The following is a 13,621-nucleotide window of genomic DNA, read 5'->3' as shown; positions in this document are numbered from 1 at the left end:
GGCAGTCAATACTCAGTATAAGGCAGCCTTCTCCAACCTAGTGCCCACCAGCTGTGTTGGACTGCAATACCCAGCATGCCCAAGCCAGTTTATTTATTTATTTATTGCATTTGTATACCACCCAATAGCCGAACCTCTCCGAACGGTTCACAAAAATTAAAACCAAGAAGTACAATTCAAAATATAAAACAACCAACAGTACATACACAATACATAAAAAAAAACAATATAAAAGCACAACCAGGATAAAACCAAGCAGCAATGCAGAGATTTATACAGATTTAAAATACAGGTTTAAAACAGCAAAGTTAAAAGACTAAGATGATAAACTGTTAAAATACTGGGGAAATAAAAAGGTGTCGAAAAGAGTATATGTAGGTGCCAGACGAACCTCTCTAGGGAGCTCATTCCACAGCTGGGCTGCCACAGCAGAGAAGGCCCTCCACCTGGTAGCCACCTGCCTCACTTCCTTTGGTAGGGGCTCACAGAGAAGGATCCCTGAAGATGATCTTAGGGTCCAGGCAGGTACATATGGGAGGAGGCATTCCTTCAGATAACCTGGTCCCAAGCCATTTAGGGCTTTGAATGTTAATACCAACACTTTGAATTGGGCCCAACCTGGACTGGCAGCCAGCGAAGCTGGAAAAGGCCTGGCGTGATGTGGTCTCACTGGCCAGTCCCTGTTAGTTCCTGGAGTTGTAGTCCAATACATTTGGAGGGCACCAGGCTCGGGAAGGCTGGTATAAGGGCCTTACCCACACTTATCCAAAAGTAACTCTATTGTGGAGAGTGGGACTTCTGCGTATTTATTTTATTCATTTATTATTAGTAGTAATATATTATAAATATGCTGTTAAAAGTACTGAGTCTGCACATGACAAGGCAATGGGGTACAAGGCTCCTGAATGCAATCGAGGACTCAACGAGTCTTTGCTCAACCTGATGGATGTTTCGTGAGACAGATTTGTGACTGGAAATCCATAGCAGTCTCCAGCTCACCTCTAACCTATAAATTAACACTGCAGTAGATTACCTTGCAGTGTAGTTTTAAGCCATTCTCTTCCAGCCTCACCCTTCCCCACCCGCAAGCTGCAATACAGGGAATAAATTATTGTATTGGTATTGGCAGGACACTTTTAAAAAACATTTTTAACTCAATTTTTTTAAAAACCACCAAAAATACAATGCAAGTTAGAAAGAGGATTAACTGCAATCATTACTACTATCCTTTGTTTCTGGATGGATACAAGGCTGTCCAAACGTATGTGTGCTAAAATCCTGGATTTCTCCATTGATTTTGATGGACTGCTCTCACTTCTGCCGGGGGGGGGGGGGAGATGGCTTCCAGTGTAAACCTGGAAGTTCCCCATGCAGCTCATTAGACTGGTTGCTCTAGATCTCTTATCTCTGTAGCACGCAGCCACTTGGCCTGCACCTCCGGCGCCAAGGCTCGTTCACGTGGCTTTAACTTCAACGATGCTTTTACCTCGGCGGATCTGCTCATTACAAAACTATCTCCAGATGCGTTAGCAACGCCAGAGCGCCCTCTGCCGGGGAACGATCAAAACATCAATCAGACTCAGAAACCAGCGCGGCCTCTTCGTCGCTGGGTTGGCGCCGCGGCCGCGGTCAGCTGCTGCAAACAGAGTGCTGGTGGGTGCCGCCGGCGGAATTGCAATACAGGGTCGTCTGTCACCAACCCACCTCTTGTACTTTTCCTGCTAGTCTGATGTTGGATACAACCCGAGGGAGTTTCCCAAAACATGGAAACTGAAGGTTGAGCGGATAACCGTAACTTCTGCATCATGTTAGTAGCAAACAAGTTCTCCTTTCACATATTGTATCAACGTAGCCTCCTTGGGCCTACGTTTTCCCCCTGGGTTTTCTTCTGCAGTTTTGGGGCAACCTGATGAAGGTAGACTCAATCGTATCAGTGGAAGCTGGTGACTCCGATGTCAGAGGGGCTGTGAATCCGCTCTGTGTTTCAGTCAGAACTCTAAAGTAGCTTTCCAAAGTGGGTTCAGCACCTTGGATAGCTCCTTTAAAGTTCTGACTGAAACTCTGAGAGGATTCACAGCTCCATTGACATCGGAGCTAGCAGCTTTCACTGAGTCATCTGTCAATCTTTAATAAGATATATGTTTTTACATTCTGAACTTTTGACACTGACAACCAGCCAACTGCAAAGCTTAAACTGTGGATTGCAATTCTTTACATGGTTGACACTTCTCACCCCTAAGTGAATATTCAAGCATTATTGGTCTGCAGAGTTGCTTGGCTTAGTAAATTCTAGAAAGGTAATTAAAGATTTTCAACAATCTGGGCATCTTTACTCCTTTACCTTGTTGCTTCCTCACAATTTGATACTTACCTCAATACTTATGCATCTCATTGTGTGTTCCTTTCAACTTCCATCAGCTTCATCACAGCTTGCCTCTATCTACAAAATCATTATCTGCCATCCTAACTCAAATGAAAGCATTTTTAGGAAAGCACAGGATCAATGTGCAATTCGTGGCCACTGCCTTCTTAGTGTTTTAACTTCCAGTATCCCTCCAACCTGCAGGGAAAGAGGCTTGGGTCTGAAAACCCAATAAAATTGGGAGGCTAAGTTGCAAGTGAGCACAATATGAGACTGCCAACTGCGTGCCCACCTACCTCCAGGTCAGGGTCTCTGTGCTTAGGTGTGAATGGGGGCGGGGGAAATGTGCTTTCTGATCATAATCTAATTTAGCCACTGGAAAATCAGTGCAACATATTTCATCCAACCAACTTGCTATGAGGTCTGGAATTCCACTGCCTATATTATTTATGACAGCCCCAAAATTATTTATTTATTTATTGCATTTATATACGGCCCAATAGCCAAAGCTCTCTTGCAACATAAACAAACATCCTGCTTAGAATTCATGCCAGTCAAGTTATATTAGATGCTATAGCCAGTGATGCATAGAAGGAATTTTAGGCTGAACTGTAATGACTGTTATACAATAAAATAATATTTTGAAAGTGAAGGGGGTTTGCCAGAAAAGATACGCCTGAGAGTCAGGGGACCAACAAGCCCAGCCGTTGATGTGTATATAGGAAGGAGTTTACCCCCTTGCAAGAACAGACATGGGGACAGGCCATGGCTCAGTGACCCAGAAGAGGGAGGGGCTGTTTTTCAGTGGAAGTGCACCTGCTTTGCATGTTGAAGGTCCCAGGTTCAATCCCCAGCATCTACAGGTAGGGCTGGGAAATTCCTGCCTGAAACCCTGGAGAGCTGCTGCCTGTCGGTGTCGACAATACTGGGCAAGATGGACCCATTGCCTTACTCGGTATAAGACCGCTTCCTAGGTTTCTGATCACATAGGGAACTGGTAGATCCAGTTCAGATTTGTGTGTCTGTTATACATATGTTAAACTAGAAACGTATGTGGTACCGGATCCATTAAAAAAAAAAAAACCTCTTGAATTAAACATGCAATCCAATGCATGTTTAGACAGAAAAAAGTCCTCCAACTCCCAACATTCTCCAGCCACCCATGCTTTTTTCTGCTTAAATGTGCATAGGATTATGCCTATCATTGCTACTTGCACAAGACGTTTTGCCAGCTTCCCAGAGAGGTTACTGTAGGTGTTTCTTCATAAAACACATAGCTAAACTCACTTATCCACATCAAAGCTCTTGTAACAGGCTTTAAACAGAAGTGTACTAGGAGAAGCGAAGGTGAAATCAGAAGAGGATCTGTAACAATTATTTCAAAGATGGCTCTTTACATATTACAATGGTAAACAAATGCAGTAAGTAGGAATATGAGAGGGTGAGAAGATAACTTTCCATATGCTCTCTGAGGCCCTTTTTGAGTTTCTGATTTCCCAGCAGTATGTTGTCATTTGAAACATGTCCCCCACCCCTACGTTGGCACATCTTTTCCTGCTTAATGTGTTTGCCATTTCAGGGTCCTTTACCCTTTTGGTTTTAATAAACACTTTAAAGAACTGTGTTTCTTCCTGTTCTAATACACATCTCCCCTAAGTTTCTATTATTTTCAAATAGAGATGATTTCCCCTTTGCATGCAAGACATCTCCCCTCTTCTATTAATTAATTTACATTTTATACCATCCAATAGCTGAAGCTCTCTGGACGGTTCACAACAATATACTGCCCTACAAGGAATATACTATAAGAGACTTGCGAATATCTTCTAACTATATTAACTTCTAACTATATTAAGAATATAGTTAGGGGGTATTGTATATGATAGTGAAAAATAATTCCTGTTGCATTCGTATTTACTCTCAAGAAGGGAGAAAGCATACATCTTTAAGAATCGGGAGGATTGCAGTGAAATGAGTACCTCTTTAATTACATACTAGGTATCCTACAACAAAACTTGGTGAGTTCTACTTAGCAATCTCATTTTCGATGAGGTGCAGATTGCACAAATCCTTTATAGTATGTGAAAAGATGTATTATATTATTATTATTTCTATACTACCTCATAGCCGAAGCTCTCTGGGCGGTTTACATAAGATCACATGAAAAGCAACTGGTGTCAACACCTAAACAATACAACTTATTTTTAATTAGGTCTCAGATATAATTATCCATTCTAGCTTCGCTATTGCTTTTTCCAGACACCCATACTACATAAAGATCTGGTGAGTGTTTCTGCTAGCAGCAGACACATACTGAAAATTTAGACACTGGAACTTGCAATTTGGTTTCAAGTTATAGGGGTGGTATGCAAAAATGTGGCTAACGAGCAGATGACTAAGGCGAATGTTGAAGTTTGAGGAACTTATTGCAACCTTGTTCCCATTTATAATGTTTATGAATAAGAACCCACAAGAAGCCCACTTGGTGTTTTCAGAGGATTTAGGATTATTAATTTAGTGCAGCACTAATATAACACTAATACTATTAATATAAATAAGACTATTAGTGTTTCCTGTTCTACAGATTATGTGTACCTGATATAGACATGTGCTGTGCTTACTAACCTGTATGTTATGTTCCTGTTGAAAACAGTTATGCAAATTTATATGAAGAGACACACATTTGTCTGAGCTCCTGCTCTGGGGCATTCCAAGGATTGGCTATGAGGAGAGGAAGTAGTGAGCACATTCTCTGAACAGAACCATGCTCTGTAGCTGTTCTGGATATCATCAGCCATTGATGGAAGGAAGGCTCCAGCCCACTTTGCCCACACTGTGTTCCAGGGTCAAAGGCAAGGGAAGGCTCTGCTGCACAAGCAACAGCATTTCATAGTACAGGAGGTATTTTTACACAGTAAGGATCCATTTAGGTGTTGGTGTAAGCAAATACAACAACAGTGACTGCACCAGAATCCAATTCAATTTTGCCAACTAATAACCAAGGCAGTAGAGACTTGTAGAGGCAGTAGAAAAATCAAATACATTTTTTTAAAAAATCTGACAATATTTTAAGCACACCCCAGCACTGATGACAGAAATCTCTACATGTTCCAAAGGGCTTGAAATAGCGGCAAAGCCTTAACTCATTTGTCATGTTTGGAGGAGATAAGAAAACAGTGGAGAACCATGGCTCAAATAAAAGCAACCCTTCCTTCTCCCACAAGCCCTCTGTGATTATCATAAGAAATGAGGAAGTGGGTTTGGTGGCAAGCACAACGGTGGCTGGCTAGTAAGCCTAGACAGTATCTGAGGAACTTGGAGCAGCCTCACTGATGTCACTAGGACCAACATATTCTACAAGTTGCAGCATTCCCCAGCCAGCCATGTAAGTTGTAGAACTTTTTTTTCTGTCTAAACATGCATAGGATTGCACCTTAAATTAACTTAAATTTGACTCAGGGTTACATTTATTCAGCCCAATAAAAATGTTGTTATTAGTGAAACTCTTTTTATATCCGGTGAAGTTGAATACACTGAAATGCCTTAATTAAACTGGTAGAAACAGAATCCAGTATTCACAAACTATGGCATTTTATTTCAGAGGCCTTTGCTTACATTTGTACAATATATTACATAATTCCATTGTCTGCAGAACCTAATATATATTTTATAGCTTTTCTTTATATGCCTTTCCTTCAATGTTTGTCAACAAATGTTTTTTACAGTCCTGTACATATCTGAATAGCTTGAAACCATTTTCAATAAAATCAGTTACCTTTAAGCACACACTACTAAGACTGAAAATGCTTTTCTTAGAAAAGTCAAATGTAAAGATCCTGACACTCTAGCATCTACAAACAGAATGTTTGAAATTCTTACATATTGTATTGCCAGAAAAAGAAAAGGAAAAAAAAAACATGCCAGCCCCCATACGTCTAGCCAAAAAAAGTACACAGAACTACAATTAAAACAGTAAAACAATCTGTACAATAAAGTACTGTGTATTAACAGTGCCAGGTATTAAATAGCTTGAATGAACACTTCCGCAATATACAAATGTCTTACAAAGTTGTGTAATTAAATACAAGTGCCAAACAAGAGAGAGGGCTTGGAATCCATACAACATAAATTCAATAGAAGTGAAAACAGTTGAGTTGATTTTGGATATTGTACAAGGCAATTTAAAAATTCATCTCTACCACTCAGTTAGCTATTTATATTATAAACAACTATCCCTTTGTGGCAATGTTCTTCTCAACAACCATGACTTAATATTAACACAGTTTACTCCTTCTTGAAAACCTCTCAGTTGCAGCTCATAATAAAATAAGCATTACAAATGAAATATTTGTTGCTTTAACTGAAAAGAAACTTTTACAAGAAAACACAAAAATATAAGTGTTATAATTCATTATGAATAAATATACACTTTAAACTGGCTAAATACAATCTTTATACATTAAGATTTAATACAGTTTGTTAGCCATTTTCTTCCTTTTTTCACAATGTATTTTATCAAAATTAAAAAAAATACTGATTCATAGAAAAATGGCAAAGTACAGTAGTTTCATTCCAATTCATGGGTTATTAAAAACCCATAGTAACCTATTTAGCCTAATTCAAACCTGTAAACATTAGTCAGCCTTTTAAAGAGAATCCTTATATTTGGTTGTCAGGTCTGATGAGAAACATCCTATTAACGGCAGGTTTGGAATTAAATTACATGTGCTTGACTTGTACAGTTATAGCCGCTGTAAGGCGACTTAGTTAAAAAACAATTATCTTGTAAAAATGAAAATAGGTTCATTTTTCCTAAATAATGGGAAAATATCAAATGCTCCAGCTTTAACAAAATACCAGGGAATATGTGAACAGTAAGCCACTTTTAAAACATTAATTAGGCCTACCCAACAACTGTATGCTTACCGTACTGATTCTACCGGCAGTGAATAGCCTCCATTTGCCACAGCAGAAGGCCTTCAACTCATTCAACATACAATTCCCAGACAAGTTGGAAACAATTATTGCTTGAGGAAAAGCAGTTTGTTGTACTTTTTCTTCATAAAAGTGCACTTAAGTGCAAAGTTAGCTTGTCAAGAAAACTTTTAAATACAAAATAGTGCTTGTCTGAATATTGTGCCACTGTGCAGTATAAAAAGTGGCTCTCAGCAGCCATTAAGTGCAAAGTGCATAGGCAAGTCTTGCTGTCACCTGCACTCAACTGACATTCCATTTTGTGATGAACTTGACATGGGTGGATCCGCTAAACTTAACATAACTGCTGCTGTAATGGAACTGGAGGAAGGCGATGAAGATGACGATGATGATGTGGTAGCAGCACCTGTAAGATAGAGTAAAGCATGAAAAATAAATCACCCCTGAAAACAATTGTTACTGAAATCAAATAGGACTTGGGTCATAAATGTGTATTTTGTGGAGACCCTCAAAGTGCTTTCCTAGTTGCTCTTGTCTCTTCAACAGCTGTAGTCTGTTAAAGCAATCTTTACATGATTACTTTGAAGTAAGACCCACTTTGTTCAGTGGGGCTTATTCCCAGGTAGGTAAATATACGATTTCAGCCTTAGGCCTGGTTCGTAGGCCTGGTTATTTCAGGGCAGCTTATTGTGATGTCCAAACCTTGAACTTTTTTTCATTGTGAGACGTTTTCCACAAAACAAGCCACTCTGAGAACCCATGGCTTGTTGTTAGGTTGTTCAGGGTGGCTTGTTGTGACATCTGAACCTAGCAGGATGATTTCACCATGGGTTTTCAGGAAGGGCTCCCATGCAAACATGTTAACAATAGGGCATAAGGCTTTGATCCTAAGTGCATTTCCTGGAAAGGAAATTCCAACAAAAAATTAATCAATTTTAATTCCAAATCATTCAAGACCAGGGTCAGAGTATAAGAGTTGTATAAGATTCAAAAAACAAGAGCCAATATTTTAAGAGACATCCAACAGTCAAATTCTCACTTCAGTAATTCTCTTTTCAATCTTAATAAATGAGGGCAAAATTAAGGCCTAATTACTTACTTTCTCGCTCTTTTTTCTTCAAGCGCTTTCTTCTTCTGTCAATGGAAGCTACTTCAGATTTTAAAGACAAGTAGTGTTTCCTGATTTCTTGAAGTTTGTCTTGAAGGATTGCTATGCGCTCTGCACTGGTCATATTTTCTAGATCAGCTGCAACAAAAGCAACGTTGGTTAGTTTAATTCAAAATCTTAATTCTCCCTACTTATGAAGAAAGACACAGCAAAGTACTTGATGGGTAAGCAGCAACTACACAGCATTACACCACTTTTAGCTTTAATATTTAAAGTCAAACGTTGCACAGTAGTACTTCTGCAATCTGACATAAATTCATCAGGTTTTGAAATGTTATAAAATTACAAATGCTGCATTGGGATTAAGCTTCTTCCTTTAATTCTCGCAATTGTAAATATAATACAGATTAAAAACAAAAACAAAGATAGCCATACTGGTCCATGGGAACAAAATTTCAAAAGCCACAGTTGGGCAATACCTTCATTAGGACCAACCAAAATGCCAATGCTAGCTTTTGAGTTCTCCACAGCTCTTCATCAGGCTACATGGTACAAAAAGCAGAGGCTGGGGAAAATCTTTGTATTTTTGTGTCCTCCCCGCCCTGAAACCCCCCCCCCCCCAATCTCCTGGTTGTTGTACCATCTAGCTTGATGAAGAGTTCAGAGATCCCAAAAGTTTGTCGCATTTTCGTTGGTATTGCTCAACTGTGAAATATAGCAAACAAAATGAAACCAAAACCACAAACCCCAAAGGAGACTTGTAGCACCTTAAACCTTAAAGACAAACACATTTATTATGTCAAAAGCCAAGGATGGGGAGGGAACCTCTGGCCCAAGGTGGCTGTTTAATTTAATTAAACAGCACAGCAACAATAAATCCACACTTACACATCTGAAAACTCCATTTATAAAGTTTTGGCAAACGATTATTCTGTTCCTTGAGATCTGAATCCTTCTCTCCATTTTTCCCACATTTTCCTGGCGACTGAGTTCTTGCTGGGGATTTCGTTTGCTGAGACTTCATTCCTGTAGGAACTGATTTTGCTGGCTGAGATTTGGCAATACTTTCTCCAGCGGATAGTTCTTCACTATCACTGCTGTTTGCTGAAGAAACACACAACAAATACACTGTATAGGTTGAGTTTGTTCCTCAAAAATCTCGCCACCTGTTCAAGTGCTTCTTGCCCAATATAAAGCATTCCCTCTTAAAGAATAAAATGACTCACCAATAAAACCAGAATGGCAAATTTCAGCAGAAAATTGGAGAAGAAAACTTACACTTGTTCCAGATATAAGAGAGAATGTGACTTGGCTCTTCGAATGGTGAGGGGAGAGGAATTACATAATCTGCTATCAGCTGGTAACTCTTCAAAACTACTTTAACGATTTATGAAAACTGTTTTTGCAAGGATGTAGAGGTCTCAGTAAAGAGTCAATACATTCTACACTTAAACAACAATGTGGCATTCATTCAGTTGTGAAGAACTTGAAAAATATTAAAGTTCTGAGCAAAAAGCAGCCCGAAACCGGTGCAGCAATTTAATACCATTCCACAAAACTGGAAAATCTATTTCAGTTTCATGTACAGAAATTTGCTCTAGTATGTTATGAAGATTAAATCCCACCAATGGAAGAATTCTCTGAGCTGATTTTCACTCAGGAGACTCCAGCTGGCAGAACTGCTACAACAGAAGCCTTCCACAGACAGAAAGAACCCTTCTTTCCATGGGAGAAAATCCTGCTATGCAAATAATAAAGGACTAAGCCTAAGTTTTGCTCTCCATCTAGTTACCATACTTACCACTTTTGCTCTTCTTTTTGTTGTTCACCACGGATGTTTTGTGATTTCTTTTCTGCTTTTTTGAGGAACCACCTCCTTGGCCATCTTTAAGCCTTTTCTGGCCTGTACAAGCTTCATTAAAATCAAAGAAAGAACAAATTATGATACGGTATATATTTTACAAACCAGAGGCATAATATTTGATTTTGATTATCCTACACCATTTACTTTGACAGTATAAATCTGCGATAAAGCTGGAAATAAAGATATGATTAATTTCAAAATCATCCCAGTTTAACAATTACTTTATTGGTATCACACATTCCAAAAATGACAATTAGGCCCCACAATGTTGACTTAATATTAATCAATCCTTATTGGGCTATCAGGAAGCTCTGGAAGAGGAAAGGGGAGAGAAAGCAAAACCAAAACATGCCTAGGTGAAATAGTGGGGCTGTCTGCATAGCACACCACGGTGTATTATGCAAATCCAGTCACTGGCTGGGTTTGCACAATGAGAGAAGGAAGAGAACCCATGGCTTTTTCTAGGGTTGCGGGGTGGTGTGTAACCCACCTGTGCTGCACATTCTCATGGGTTCGGACGACACAATTAACTGCACCCAGCGAGGGTAATTCTGGTAATGACACAGCATGCAGCCAGCACACATGAGACGGAAAAATAAGGTACGGCAGCTTACTTTCATTCCCCAATTGGGTGAACCCAGACAATGGCTCATAGTACTTAAATGAAAGGGTTCTATGCTATGCAATAGATTAATAGTTTTTGCAAATATGTAATGAATGCTGCAAATGTGTACTTTTTGAGAGTATTAACCCCTGCGTCAAGGCAAGACCAGCTTGGAGTAAATTGGCCCCCAAGAGTAAAACGTATTCCTTTGGTCCCAATCAACCTTTACTGTGCTTTGTAATATTTTTTCCTGTGTGGTACACAGGAATGTACAGATTTAAGTATTTACAAAAAGAGGAGGGGAAACTACTCCAGTGCTCTTGATGTGATCTAATTACCAAAACCAATCTTATGGAATTTATAACATAGGCAAATGTTGTTTTCCAAATTCTATTTTGAGAAGACTGGGGGGAGAATGGACCCTATTAGCTTGGCATTTGGTAGTTTCACTTCCCCATTCATTATAATAAGGGTACATAGGATTCCTGATTTCTTAGTTAGCTAAATGTAATTGTTTAAAGAATTCAAACAATAGGCAGGAGAGAAGATGAAACACCACAGGGCAATCGGCCCCATTAATTGTTGAGTTCAAGGAGTATAAAACTGTTTGGATTTGCTAAAAATGTATTACAAATATTTCAAAGAGCTGCTAAGGCCCACAGCATGACATAGCATCTAACTATCTGCTTCTTGGTTTAATGTACATTTGATTAAATAAATAGCTCAAAGTAAGGACATTCACATATATGTGTGGTTAGGGGGTGGGAGGAATCACAGGCACACCCTGAACTTTGCTTCTTGTTTTACTCCAGCAGTCTCAACTAAAGAAGTGGGCCATATTCAGTTCAGAACACATCTTGCCTTTAAGTGGTGGAAACTAACATGGCAAAAGTAGGATACGAAGCTATAGCTTGGTATGTGGTTCTCTCTGATACACATCTATACCCCTCCTTTGGATCCTAGCTGTAGAAAATATGAATTACACAAGGATTTCATTAGGTGATTCATTAAAAAACAGAGAGAAGAAAGAACAAGACATATATCATTAAGGGCGCAATCCTATTTGCTTACCTTTCTCTGTGTGTTCTGGTTGATTGCTGCTGCTGGAACTGACACTGGCATCAAAGCCTGTAGGAGATATATTTCCTTCAGACTGAAGGTCCTGCAGTTCCCCTACAACACTGTCCACCTCAATTGTACTATCTGTTTCACTTTTGATACTTCGTACTTCTTCTTGATTTGGTGCCAAAGATTCAGAGACAGATACAGTGGATTGATGTCTGCTTGTTTCTGCCACAGTTACAGATGGGGGTGACTCAGGTGTAGTGGGAGGGGTGTTCAGCACCGAATTACTGCCACTACTTGGGAATTCAACTTTCTTGTCATTCATTTCAGTTGGTTTTTCTTCAACGGGTTTAGTGTCAGGGTTGAGTGGCAAAGGTCTTTCAACTTTAGAACAAGACAAAGACGTCTCCTCTTCCACAAGGGTTTGCAGATGCTCCTCTGGTGTGGCATCGTCAGGGGAAGCATGGGGCGGGGAAGCTGCTGCTTCTGTGTCAGAATCTGAAAATAATTCCTTGAGAGTTTTTTTAGGCCACTGCCCCTGAATACTTGACCACACATCTTTACGGTCTTTAGCTCTAGTATTTTGAAGCCTTTCATCAGAGTTAGTTAGAAGCTTTACTCTCTTCTCTGCAACTTCAGAGAACCCTGGATAAAAAGCATTTGTCCGTAAGGATTTCCTTTTGTCATCCAGCCCATTGTACTTCTTACTGGGTGTTATTTTTAATTTATTTTTTACCTCATCTTCATCTGAGGAGCTGTTGCTACTGTTTTCCAAGCTAAGCATGTCTTTGCCATTTGATTTTTCATCCTTAATATTAGGTGACCCAGTTTTAAAACATTCCTCTGGAACACAGTACCTTCGTTTACCACGTTTTACTGCTGGCTTTGTTTTATCCGTTGCCTCCTTTTTTACCTCTTTCCTCTTCTTGGTGGCTTCATTCTCTCCCTCATAATCAGTATCATCAGATAGTTCTGCCAATTCTTTCCGTAGCCTCTCTGGAGACTTTGATACCAGTTTGGATGCTGTGGCATCTGCAAGAGTTTTAACATCTTCTGGAAAGGATAAGCTGTTCTGCTCTTTTGGACAGAGTTCATTATTGTCTTGGCTCACAGCCTCATCTTGAGGTTCTTCCTTACCATTGTTATAGACACTTGGAGCATTTTGGTCATCATCTTGCTCGCTCTCATCAGAGCTTTCAGAAGCTATTGCAGGTAAAAAGATAAGAATATATATATATAGAGAGAGATGCATTACAAGTATATTGCTACAGAAACAACATTTGTGTTAGGCTTCAAATCATTAATCTCTGTCCAAATTAAAAACAAAAAATCAAATGAAGAAATGAAGGCAATTCTCTTCCAATTAAACGTTGTTGTTTTTTAAAGCTAATACTCTAGTGACAAATCTTGCTTACCTGCAATTCTCTGTAATGAAATGCCTCTGGAGAATTAAATTAAGAAACTTTTTTTCTGGAACTCTAAAGTGAGTTTTAAATGTTAAAAAAATCAAATATTAATATAAAATGTAATGCACTAAAGCTTAATTTTATGCTCCTGTTATTCCTAGAGCTAAAACATATAATATAAATAGGAAAGATAATTTAAGTATTTTTACTACAACTAATTACAGCCTAATGTCTGTGTTTATTGTCTTCAAACGACAAATGGTTTCTGCCATCATTC

At 39.1% G+C, this 13,621-nt stretch overlaps 1 protein-coding gene across 4 annotated transcripts in view; it reads right to left on the bottom strand.

The window, feature by feature from the left end:
- Positions 1–5,929: 5,929 nt before the first annotated feature.
- Positions 5,930–13,621, bottom strand: part of ARID4B (AT-rich interaction domain 4B) — a 107,093-nt gene continuing 99,401 nt past the window's right edge. For 3 of the 4 annotated variants that reach the window (XM_063124351.1, XM_063124355.1, XM_063124353.1), the window contains 5 exons: positions 11,945–13,141; positions 10,207–10,317; positions 9,294–9,509; positions 8,397–8,543; positions 5,930–7,703 (listed from right to left, as the gene is read on the bottom strand). In XM_063124351.1, the coding sequence (XP_062980421.1) occupies positions 7,570–7,703; positions 8,397–8,543; positions 9,294–9,509; positions 10,207–10,317; positions 11,945–13,141 (1,805 nt within the window). In that variant the 3' untranslated portion in view covers positions 5,930–7,569. The remainder of the gene's footprint in view (positions 7,704–8,396; positions 8,544–9,293; positions 9,510–10,206; positions 10,318–11,944; positions 13,142–13,621) is intronic. The other variant, XM_063124354.1, reaches the window with a different exon arrangement.

This window comes from Elgaria multicarinata, chromosome 4 (assembly GCF_023053635.1).
Source record: "Elgaria multicarinata webbii isolate HBS135686 ecotype San Diego chromosome 4, rElgMul1.1.pri, whole genome shotgun sequence".
In the NCBI taxonomy this organism is placed as follows: domain Eukaryota; kingdom Metazoa; phylum Chordata; class Lepidosauria; order Squamata; family Anguidae; genus Elgaria; species Elgaria multicarinata.
This window is presented reverse-complemented; position numbering and strand designations above follow the sequence as displayed.